Raw genomic sequence first — 11687 nt, 5'->3', positions numbered from 1 at the left:
GCTCAGTAGTTGAGCCTTGTTCCATGTGCTAAGAGGTTGCCGGTTGGATTTCCAGTCAGGACACAAGCCCTGGTTGTGAGCTTGATCTCCAGTAAGGGACTTGTAGGAAGCAGCCAATCAATGCTTCTCTCTCATTGATGTTTCTATTCCTCTCTTTCCTCTCTCTGAAATCAATAAAAACATATTTTTTAAATACTAAGGAATCCACTAAAAATGATTCTATAATTGATTTCAGCAAAATCATAGGATTCAAGATCAATTGTATTTCTATACATTTGCAATTGAACAAAGTAGAAATGAAATTAAGAATTTTACTTACAATAGCATCAAAAGTAACAAAGTACTTATGAACAAATTTACAAAAGAATTGAAAAGCTTACACTTTGAAAACTCTAAAACATTGTTGAAAGAAATTAAAGAAGCCCTAAATGAATGGAAACGCATCCCATGCTCATGGATCGGAAGATTTAACATTGTCAGGATGGCAGCTTACACACACCCTGTTAATATCTCAGCTGACTTCTTTGCAGAAATTTGAGAAGCTGGTCCTAAAATTAAAGGTGCCTAGAGTAGCCTAAACAATCTTTAAAGAGAACAAAGTTGGAGGACTTGCACTTCCTGATTTCAAAACTTAGTCCATCACTATAGTAGTCAATATGGTGTGGTGCTGGCATAAAGAAAGTAAGACAGATCAATGGAAGAGGATTAAGTTAAACATGAGTTACCACCGGATCCAGAGTTAACATGGGATATCACTTTTAGGTATCTCTCCCAGAGAAATGAAAACGTCCAGGAGTGTGTCTAGCAGGATTATTATACTAGCCCCAACATGGAAGCAACTGAAGTGCCCACCGCCTGAGGGGCGGGTAAATAATCATACAATGGAATACCGGAATTACTTGGTAATAAAAAAAGAATGGAGTGCTGGACTGCTCTATTCTACTACATGGAGGAACCTTGAAAACATGATACGTGAAAAGGCCACATAGTGTATGATTCTATTTATACAAAATGTCCAGAATAGGCAAGTCCACAGAGACAATGGATTAGTGGTGGATTAGGACGGGGGAGGGGGCTTGGAGGGAAAGAGGATGTGACTTCTAACGGGTGTGGGGTTTAGAAAAATATTCTAACATTGACCTTGGTGACGGCTGCACCACCCTTTGAAGACACTTAAAACCATTGAGTGTACAATTTAAACGAGTGAGTTTCATGTTATGTGAGTTATATCTTAATAGAGATATATGGTATCATATTTTTAGACGTATGAAAGGCAGGCATCCCTGGCCTGTCTTGAATGCCTCCTGTTTAACTGCTGACACTGGCTTTAGCCTGGAGACAGTCCCTCTGCCCTCACCAGCACCAACACCAACGCCAGCGTGGCACCAAGTCGCCCTCAGCCACCTACTGTTGCTGGCCCTGTACACACACTTGTGCCTTCCTGCCCGCTGCACATCTGCACAGCCCTGCTGTGCCCGCTGGGGCAGTGTCTGGGACTCCGCCTTCCTCAGGACTCCTCCAGTCACCAGGGCTTGGCTCCATTTCTGACCTTGTGTCCCAGGGGCACCTGGGTAGCAGCACCCTGAGAAGAGGGTGCATGCCACTCCTCGACCCCGGGCACCGAACCCAACGTGGCCTGACTGGTGAGTCCTGGAGCTGGGAGAGCCAGCCCAGGGCCCTGGGCCCTTCACCCTCCTGCCAGCAGCCTGACGATTTGAGGGGGGTGCTGACATGAAGGAAAGGAAGGTGCCCCAAAGAGCTAAATGGAATATTTGGGGGGAGGGGGTGTGAGAAGAGAGAACAGGTGCCACGGGTTGGCAGGGGTGGTGTTGAGCCTCTTCAGCGCCACCTACCCTCGCAAGCATGGAGACCGGGTATCTGACACAGGCTTTTATTCAGGAATCAGCTGTTTCCCACTCCTGGTCTCTGCCTGCCCCACCCATAGCACCCCACCAGGTGGGGCTTGTCCACTTGCTCCCCACCCTCCCTCCCCCACCCCCAGCTACATGGCAAGTAGGAAGAGGGAGGCAGTCAACCCAGGCCAGGCAGGCAGGGGTCTCCCCAGAATCCCCCCTCACCCCTGGACTGACGCAGGAGGGGCCCAGGTCAGATGTGCAGTCATCAGGCGGCAGTCTGAGCTCACCGCCCGCCGGGTAAGATGTCTGAGCGAGGCGCCTGCCCTGCAGCCTTCCCTCCCAGAGGGCTTTGGCCACGAAGCGTTTTATTTGGGGGCTGGGCACAGAGTGGGGAGATGGCAGAAGGGCAGCTGACCTCCTCACTCTGGGAAGGCAGGAGGCACCCCTGGGAATAGCTGGGACTCAGATGTCTCCAGGAAGAGGCCAGGGGGCTGGGAGGGGCCAGGGGTTCCTGCAGAGCCCCGAGATCTCCTGACCCTAGAAAGCAGGGCCGCAGCCACGGGAAGAGCGCTCAGTCCGAGCTAGCGGAGGGGCGGCCGCCCGAGGCGGAGGCGCTGCCGGGACAGCGCCGGAAGCTGGGTTGGAGGCGGCTGCTGGGCCACAGAGCAGGACCTGCCTGGGAGGATGTGGCCTCTCACTTGGCGGAGGAGGATCCAGAGTAGGCATGAGGCCAGGGTCCCCCGCACCAGGCCTTGCCTTTGAGTAGTGACCCCTCAGAAGATCCCAGCCAACACCAGGGGAGGCAGTAGCAGCAGAGCCAGAAGAGGGCCCCAGATGTGGCCGGAGCCCGAGGTCAGCCCGGCATAGGTTTCAGACCCTACAGGGTCCTCTGCACCTACAGGAAGGGAAAGGTTTGCCTCGGCCTGGAGACAGCTCTGCCTGAACTCCCACCCACCCCACCAAGCATGCAGGCGGGGGCCCAGCAGCCAGGACGCAGCTCCTGCTCAGAGGGCACATGTCCCTCACGGTGACAGTCTGGACCCAGGAAGGAAGGTAGGGCGGACACTGCAGGCCTTACCTGACTGCAGGGCCAGGGTGCGGCTGCCCATGGCATTGGCGGTGACCACTGTGTTGGGAAAGTCGAGCAGGGACTTGGAGAGGATGGGCCCATCGTGGTTCAGCGTGGCTGGCAGCTCATTTGGCTCCTCCTGGGCTGGAGGAACCGGGGCTGAGACCTCAATGGACGAAGGCAACTCGGCCTCAGCCTTGCCCTCCTTCTGGGAGGGGGGTAGCAGCCCTTGTGTCCCTGTCGGGAACACCTGGAGGTGCAGGGAATTCTCTGGGCTCGTGGAGGGCACTGTTGTCTTGCTGGCCTCTTGGTCTACCCCTTTTGAGGTGGGATCATGGGTCGATTTGGGGGAAGTAGCTGTTCCCTCATCCAAGGAGAGCGGGCTGTGAGTTTCCAAAATCGGAAGGAACTCAGTTGTTAAGGAAGATGGAGCCTCAGTTGCCATGGAGGATGGGCCTTCTGTTGCTAAGGAAGTTGGGGCCTTGGTCTCTATTGTAGGTAGAGCCTTGGTTGCCAGGGGCCCTGAGACCTCTGTTACCAAGAAGGATGAAGTTTCTGTTGCCAGGGAAGTGGCGATGCCCTCTTTCCTAGAACCCGGGTCTTCGGTTGCCAGGAAAGATGGGGTCTCAGTTACCTCCTCTGGGTCGCTCATGGGTTCTGCTAAGAGAGACAAGGCCTGGCATTAGTGCTTCAAGCAGGACCCCATAGCCCTTTGATAATAAACGTTACTTCTTGTGGTTGACATGGCTGCTCCTCCATCACCTCCTTGTCCAAGCCTTCCTCTCTCTGCACTCGCATTTCCAGTTTTCAGCTGGATCCCAGTTCCTAACACTCCCACCAACCGGCCTGTCCACTGGCTTTTCCCATCTGCCCCCCGCACCCCCCTTACCAGCACTACTCTCTGCTGCGAGGGTTGAAATCCGGTCACTTGGAATGAGAGGGCACCCAAGTAGCTGCCCAAGGAGGGCCAAACGGGCTTGGGAACCCGGATGGGGTGGGACTGCCGAAGGCCCCTGGAGGTCGCGCCCCGCTGGGCCCCTCCCCGGTCCACGCCCTGCTCAGAGGCGTCCCTTCCTCGCCTTCCTCTCCCTCCGCACCCATCCCAGACTCACCACAGAGGGAATTTTCGCAGCGGTACCCGGAGGGACATTGGGAGCACGGAGTCCCCTCCAGGTAGGGCCTGTGCCCCTTCACGTTCCCCCTGCAGGAGGCAAGGAGGATGATGGGGGTTGGGGGGTCCCTGGCAACCCCTGACCCTAGCCCTTATACACACACCTAGGCCGGAAGTGCCCCAGGCTCTTCTTACTTGCCCCAACTAATTGGCTGGATCAATGAGAGCAGACTTATAGGTCCCCTCACAGCACCCCCAGGGGCATAGAGGGCCTGGGCTCCAGATTACCCCCACCCACCTCCTTAGACTGCGTCCAGCCCAGTCCTCTTGGCTCTGCCCACCCCAACGGCTCCCTCGGACTCACGGGGGCTCATAGTTGCAAACCAGTAAGTGGATATTGGTCTCCTCCACGCCCTGGAGCTTCTCGCAGAAGTGGGAGCCACAGCCAATCCTGTCTGTCCTGGCCCAGACCACCTGAAGGAGGGCATAAACCAAGTTTGGCGTGGGTGGGCCGGGCCCTGGCTGGAGTCACTCTGACCAGCCTCTGCGGGTGGGGAGAGGAGCCAGCCTTGCAGCCTGTGAGGTCCAAGCCCCTGATGACATGCAGCTTAACGACAAAGGTCTGAATGGAGGGATGGGAAGGGCAGGGTGCTGGGTTTGTCCTGAGCAGACTACTCTCCCCTGCCAACCACCATTTCACCAGGCCTCTCTCCCTCTGAAAACCATTCCCTTTGCTATGCCCTCATGTATTCTTCCTGTGGGCTGTTCCCAGAGGCTCCTGCTTTTTAAACAAGGGGTCTATCCAAAGGAATTGATTTCAAATGGGAGAATCTTAAACTCGGCAACGAGTAAACTCCGAGGAAAGAAACAGGAGAAGCCGTCTGGGAAGTGGGACTTTCCCCAAATCACAAGGAAGCAGGGACCTGCCATCTCTAAGGGGTCTCCTGGCTGCTAGGAGTTCTGCCTCGAGTATGAAATTTAAGAAGTCAAACAGTGTTTGTGCACATGGCTGGAGACCGGCTATTTCGAGGCCTCGGCTGCCCAGGAGCCCTCACACAGGCGGGTTTTTGCTGTGAACTCTGGCTCTGACTGTTGCTTCTGCCCACCCTCCCAGGACTGGCGTCTCTGCTTAAATCAGCCGAAGGTCCACCAGGGACCACTGCTGAGCATCTCCCAGGCAGAGCTGAGCAAGTGCGTGTGCACTCAGTCCTAGAGAACGCTGGGGTGGAGGCGGGGCGGACCCCCTTGTGCTGTGCTGGGCACTGGCAGCAATCCCTGGAGGATGGGGTGGGGATGGCAGGGTACAGAGGGGGGCTGCTGCACCCGCATAACTTCCTGATCTCGGTGGGTGAGGTTGGGATTTCCTGCCCTAAAGATTAGCACTAAGAATACCACTCAAAGGAGGCACTGGAAAATGGAATTGGTGGATATGGGTGGGAAGATGGTTGGTTTATTTTTGTCTTTAAAACCAAAAAAACCTCAAAACTTGTCTTTGTGTTATTGTTAAACAACAGATAAGCATTGGGAGGAGGAAAAAGAGAATTCAGGAACTTAGTGGTACTCCCCCCAGCACACACCCTTACACCCCATATCTGCAAACTCAAACTTTCCAAATGCAGTGAGAATCCATAAGCAAAAGCGACTGTGAGAGGCAGGGACAAGCTCTCAGAGGCTCCCGAAACCTTCCCTCCGTGACAATTTGCTCTCATTTATGTTGTTTTTAAAAGCAAACGAAAATTTAAACAACAAAATTATGCATTTGTTTTTTGTTTGTTTGTTTATTTTTCCCCTTTGGCAGGTTAGAAGCAGCAACTGAGATACCATGAGAAATGACAAAAGAGGGACAGTGAGCGGGGAGACAGAGTGGGGGTCCTTGCTGCTGGGGCAAAGCTCTGGGGCCTGAGCCAGAGGCCTGGCTGTTTCCGGCTTGGATGGGGTGGCCTGTGCAGTAACTGCCGGGCAGAAACGGGCTGGGAGACACCGAACTTGGGTCTGTTCAGCAGCGGGAGGCCGAGGGGGCGGCCTGGGTGTTCAGATTTTTATAGAGAGAACTGGAAATGGTCTATCAGTGTGAGAAGCAGACATTGTCAGGTCTAGATGGTCATTAACAACTGTGGAGTGATGGCTTTTAAGAAGGATTGAAGGGCTCAGAGTGTGGCCTAAGGCACTGGGGCGGGTGATGGGACAGGTGGTCCCGCCCCGCCCACTGCCCACGAGGCCCCGCCCATTATCCAGGAGGCCCCGCCCATCGCTCTCGCCCGCACCTGCGTGTAGTGGCCGCACACCTGGCCCGGCGCGCAGGCGGCCGCGCTGAAGTTGTAGTGCTGCTGCTCCACGTGCCACTCCTGCACGGCCAGCGGCACGTCCATGCCCTCGTCCGTGATGGCGAACAGGTTTTCCCCGCGCCGCCCGCGCTCCTTGTTGTGGCCCCACACGCACTGCCGGGCGTAGGCCTTGGCGAAGGCGGCCAGCTCCTCGTCCCACCTCTGCGGGGAGGAGGGCCAGGGTTAGGGTCAGGGTTAGGCACCGTGATCTTATTAATTCATGTTAATATCCCAGTGAGACTTGGCAGCGATGCCCCTGTCTCCCTCCCGGCCGCCTGCACCGCCTGCAGACCACAAGGTGCCCGGTGAGGAGTGACGCTCCGCGGAGGCCTCTTCCAGAGAACGGCCCCCCAAAGGCAGGGCTCTCCGGCGGCCTCGGGGTGACGGCAGGAGGAGAGCACGGAGGGGAGGGGCCTCTGGGGTGCTGGGTCCCTCGCTGGGCACAGCGCAGGGTGAGTGGGAAGAGGGACTAACAAGGCAGCTGACCGAAGGGTGAGGAGGGAGCCTGGATCCCATTAAACTCCCTCCGGCTTCTCCTGGAAGGATCGCCTGGCCCACACTCGGTCTCCACCCTCCGGGGCCGTCCAGCTGCGGGGCCGGGCGGCCCAGAAAGCACCGAGAGCTCGGCTCCCTAAGGAGGGGGCTGTGTCCACACCCATCCCCCCGCTCACACGGCTCTCCGGAGCCGCTGGGGCGGATGGAGCACTGGCTGGGACAGCCGGCCGCGTGACGGGGTGAGTCCCTTCCCTCTCCGGGACCTTTTGTCTCAAATCCCTGGTCCCGGAGGCCCCCTCACACCGGGGCAGGAGTGGGAGGTGGGAGGGGGGAAGGGGCAGGGAGCCGGGACAAGGACAGGGCACCTGGCAGGCTGGCTGGACTGCACACTAGACTGTGAGCTCCTTCCGGTGGGGCAACCACGCATCCCACCATCCAGCTCAGGGCTGGCTCAGGGCTGGCTCAGGGCTGGCTCAGGGCTGGCTCAGGGCTGGCAAAGAGATGGCTCAGGGCTGGCACAGAGATGGCTCAGGACTGGCTCAGGGATGGCTCAGGTCTGGCACAAAGATGGCTCAGGGCTGGCACAGGGCTGGCTCTGGGATGGCTCAGGAATGGCTCAGGGCTGGCACAGAGATGGCTCAGGGCTGGCACAGGGCTGGCTCTGGGATGGCTCAGGTCTGGCACAGAGATGGCTCAGGGCTGGCACAGGGCTGGCTCAGGGCTGGCTCAGGAATGGCTCAGGTCTGGCACAGAGATGGCTCAGGGCTAGCTCAAGGCTGGCACAGAGATGGCTCAGGTCTGGCACAAAGATGGCTCAGGGCTGGCACAGGGCTGGCTCTGGGATGGCACAGAGATGGCTCAGGGATGGCTCAGGGATGGCACAGCAGGGGCCTGCCAGCTGTGGATGGCTGAGACGGTCCCTGCTTCAGGCAGCCTCTGCTCAGAGCCCCTGCGTTTCCATTCCACCTGCTGCCTGGGCCCCACCATGGAGGGCACCGCTCTGTCCTAAGGCTTCTCAGTGTCCCGAGACCCCTGGGGAGTTTCGGGAGTCACAGCACCACCCCACTGGCCATATGGTCATCATGCGACAACCCGTCCCTTCACTCACTCATTCACTCACTCAACAGTCCTGGGCACCGCGCCAGCCCAAGCAACAACAAGGACCCAGGAGCCCAAATTCACTTCGCCATGAGCCACTGATGGCCGCCACGTATGAGTGAGATACGCATGGGTCCATAGAGGCACCAGAGGGCCACTGAGCCCAGCCTGAAAGGGGCGGGGGGGTGGGGGGGAGAGACAGAGGGCAGAGGCAGGGAGGTGAGGGGCAGAGGCAGGGAGGTGAGGGGCAGAGGCAGGGAGGAAGGGCAGAGGCAGGGAGGTGAGGGGCAGGGAGGAGGGGCAGAGGCAGGGAGGTGAGGGGCAGAGGCAGGTTGGTGAGGGGCAGAGGCAGGGAGGTGAGGGGCAGAGGCAGGGAGGAGGGGCAGGGAAGAGGGGCAGAGGCAGGGAGGTGAGGGGCAGAGGCAGGGAGGTGAGGGGCAGGGAGGAGGGGCAGAGGCAGGGAGGTGAGGGGCAGGGAGGAGGGGCAGCCAGGGCTGGGCACAGAGCCTCCTCAGGTGGAGCTTGTCGCGGGCACTGGGAGCCTGTGTGGGGCTTCGAGGGCTCAGCCTGTGAGGCCGTTCGCTCTGGCAGTGCAGCCGGAGCCGGGGCAGGAGCGGCCGCTCTGGGTGTCCGGGAGGAGAACGGGAAGGCTGAATCCGGTTGTGCCAGAGACTGAGGCAGGAGGAAGGATTCGGGAAGAGGAGCCTCTGGGTGTAAAGGTGGTGATGGTCAGATGTGGAGGCTGAGGGAGAGAGACGAGTCCACCTGACCCCCACCTGCCTCACCCACGGCCACTCCCTCTTGTTAATCCCACTCTCACTGAGAACTACTAATTGTCAGGCTGCTCTGAGTGCTTCCCACATGCTTACCATTTAGTCCTCACAGCCACTCAGCCAGGGATTGTTCTATTCTCGTCCCCAATTTACAGATGAGGAGAGAGGCTAAGTGACTTGGCTGAGGTCACACAGCTAATGCCTGGCAAAGTTAAAATTCGAGCCTGGCCGGCGTGGCTCCGTGGCTGAGCATCGACCTATGAACCAGGAGGTCATCATTCAGTTCCTGGTCGGGGCTCAGGCCTGGTAGCAGGCTCCATCTTTCATTGTGGGGCGAGCAGGAGGCAGCCGATCAATGATTCCCCCTCATCACTGATCTCTCTCCCTCTCTCTCTCCCTCTACCCACTCCGCCCCCCCCTCTCTCCCCTCCCTTCCTCTCTGAAATCAATAAAAATATATTACAAGAAAAGAGATTTGACCCCAGACCTTGTGGCTCCAGAGCCTGCATTTACCACTGAGAGGCTGGCTGAGCCTGTGCCCCCAATGCCGACCTGCTTGCAGGAGTGCTGCCCGCCCTGAGGCCCATCTCTGCAGGCAAAGCGGCTCCCAGCCGGCATAGCCCCAGCCTCAGCCAGCAGGCTGTGGGCACGAAGGCCCTGCCGATGGGGAAACTGAGGCCCGGTGATGTATTCCGGGCTCAGTCAGAGTCGTTGGCAGAGTGGTACCGGCTCCTGGTTTGTGTCTCAGTCCCTGGCTGACACCCCCCTCCCCCCAATCGCTCCTGTGCCATCCTGCCGGTCCTCTGGGCAGGGATGCCACCCCGGTGACGGATCAGGAAACAGGCCTTTGACGGTAAAGGGGCCACCAGTCCCCTCGCCGGACTGGACTCGGCTGTTAACACCCCGGTCTCGCACTCCGGCTTACCGCTGTGTCCCCGGTGTGACCTGGTCCCTGGTCACTGCTCATCACCCTCCGGCCGCTTGAGGGGGGCAGGGAGGGTGGCCGGCTAGTCCTCGGGGAGAGCAGGAAGGGGGTGAAGTTCTCACTTCATCTCTCCAAATCCTGAGGGGCACAGCCTGCCCCAGCGCTGCCATCAGATAACCTCCCCTGAGGCAGTGTAGCCACCACCTGAGTGGCTCTGTCCTGCGCAGGCTGTGCATGTGTGTTTACCAAATCAGCACGAGTTCCACCTGTATATAACAGTGTTTTTTACATTTTTAAACGTCATGTAAATATATCCTACTATACATGTATTCGAGATTTCTTTAATTTTTTGTTAATCCTCACCCGAGGATATTTTTTTCCATTGATTTTTAAAGAGAGTGGAAGGGAGGGGGAGAGACCTGGAGAGAGAAACATCGATGTGAGAGAGACATACCGACTGGTTGCCTCCTGCACGAGTCCCTACTGGGGCCGGGGATCAAGCCCGCAACTCAGGTGTGTGCCCTGGACCGGAATCACCCCGAGACCCTTCCGTCTGTGAGCCCGCGCTCTAACCACTGAGCAAACTGGCGAGGGCTGAGGTTTCATTTTTACCCCAAGTCAAAATTACATCTACGAGAGTCAGCCCACGTTGATACACGTGTGACTCAGTTATGACCTCGCTTTACAGACGAGAAGCAGAGGGTCCTTCCAGGGTTCAGGAACTCCCCCAAAGTCACGGGTCTTGCAGGTGGCCGGATGAGGTGCCCCCTGCCTGCTTCAGTGCTGCCACCTCGGGCCGCCCTCCTGCTCAGGCGCCTGGGCCGGTCCTGCTGCCAATTCTCTCCCCTCCTTGGGAGGCATCTACAGACCGTTGTCACCAGGGGTTCCCCTCCCGGCGGCACCTGCATTTAGGAAGGGGTGGGGGAGGGCCGCTGGAGGGGAGCGGGGTCACCCAGGCCCGGCCCTGTCAGCCCCTGCAGGCCCCCTGCCCCCTCAGCCTGCTTCCTCGTCCTATAGCGGGGCTGCCGTGGGGTCCTGGGAGTCATACAACTTCGGGGACTCTGTCCCTGGCTGGAGAGGGAGCCCCGGGGACAGCGTTGGCTGAGGGACGGGAGCGGCTGGTGGGGGCCCGGCCGCACCCTTCAGCCTGGCAGGTGCGCCCACCCACACTCACCATCCGCAGCCCGGCAGGTGCGCCCGCCCACACTCACCATCCGCAGCCCGGCAGGTGCCCCTGCCCGCACTCACCATCCGCAGCCCGGCAGGTGCCCCCGCCCGCACTCACCATCCGCAGCCAGGCAGGTGTGCCCCGCCCGCACTCACCATCTGCAGCATGTTGGCGGAGGCCGCCTGGGCCCGGTACAGGTTGTGCAGCTCCACCATCTCGCGTCTCTCCTCGGCGCTGAGGGCTCCTGCGGGGCCCGGGGCGGCCCCCAGCAGGAGCAGCGGCGGGAGCAGCAGCGCCAGGAGGCTGCGGGAGCTGAGCATGGTGGCCAGCCTCTCTGCCTCTGCCGTCCGGGGGTCTGGCAGCCGGATTTAAAGTCCCTCCCACACGAGCACCACCCTGGCTGGGGCGGCGGGAGGGGCCGTCTGGAGGCCCAGCCGGCTCACACAATGTCTCCGGGAGGGCCGGGTGCTTGGGCCCCGACCAGGGCTGGGTTCCCTCCAGCATGGAGCTCCCCCGGAGTCCCTGGCAAACGCCTCCCTTCTCTCAGTCAGGCCAACAGCCCTGCGAGCGCCACGGTCCGGTCCCTCCCGGTGGACGGGTCCCCAGGGCCCAAAGCACACAGCCTCGGCCGGGGTCACACCGCTGGGTGCCGAGGACAGAGCAGAGGCAGGGGAACCCCACAGCCCCGGCCCAGAGGACTGGGCGGGAAGAGGAAGGTGCAGATGGCTTGGGAAGGAGGGAGGAAGACGAGGTGTATTTGGTAAAGGATGAGCCAAACCAAGTCTGAATCTTGGTTCTGCAACTTTGCTGGCCGTGTGTTTGGCCGTTTCCTGGACTGAATCAGTGACAGTAATCATGCCTGCCTCAC

At 58.9% G+C, this 11687-nt stretch overlaps 1 protein-coding gene across 2 annotated transcripts; it reads right to left on the bottom strand.

Moving 5' to 3' along the window:
• Positions 1 to 244: 244 nt before the first annotated feature.
• On the bottom strand, positions 245 to 11343 carry PI16 (peptidase inhibitor 16). Of its 2 annotated transcripts, none has more exons than XM_084890799.1 (6): positions 10975 to 11343; positions 6301 to 6522; positions 4401 to 4510; positions 4038 to 4126; positions 2935 to 3585; positions 245 to 2751 (listed from the first exon to the last, which is right to left on the bottom strand). In XM_084890799.1, exons 1-6 carry the CDS (start codon positions 11137 to 11139, stop codon positions 2630 to 2632), a joined length of 1359 nt encoding a protein of 452 aa, XP_084746925.1. In that variant the 5' UTR covers positions 11140 to 11343; the 3' UTR covers positions 245 to 2629. The 2 variants fall into 2 exon arrangements, with proteins under 2 accessions (XP_084746925.1, XP_084746926.1); XM_084890800.1 differs by having other exon boundaries at positions 246 to 2751; positions 2935 to 3582.
• Positions 11344 to 11687: the final 344 nt, after the last annotated feature.

This window comes from Pipistrellus hanaki (assembly GCF_964339955.1).
Source record: "Pipistrellus hanaki genome assembly, chromosome: 7".
NCBI classification, from domain to species: Eukaryota; Metazoa; Chordata; class Mammalia; order Chiroptera; family Vespertilionidae; genus Pipistrellus; species Pipistrellus hanaki.
This window is presented reverse-complemented; position numbering and strand designations above follow the sequence as displayed.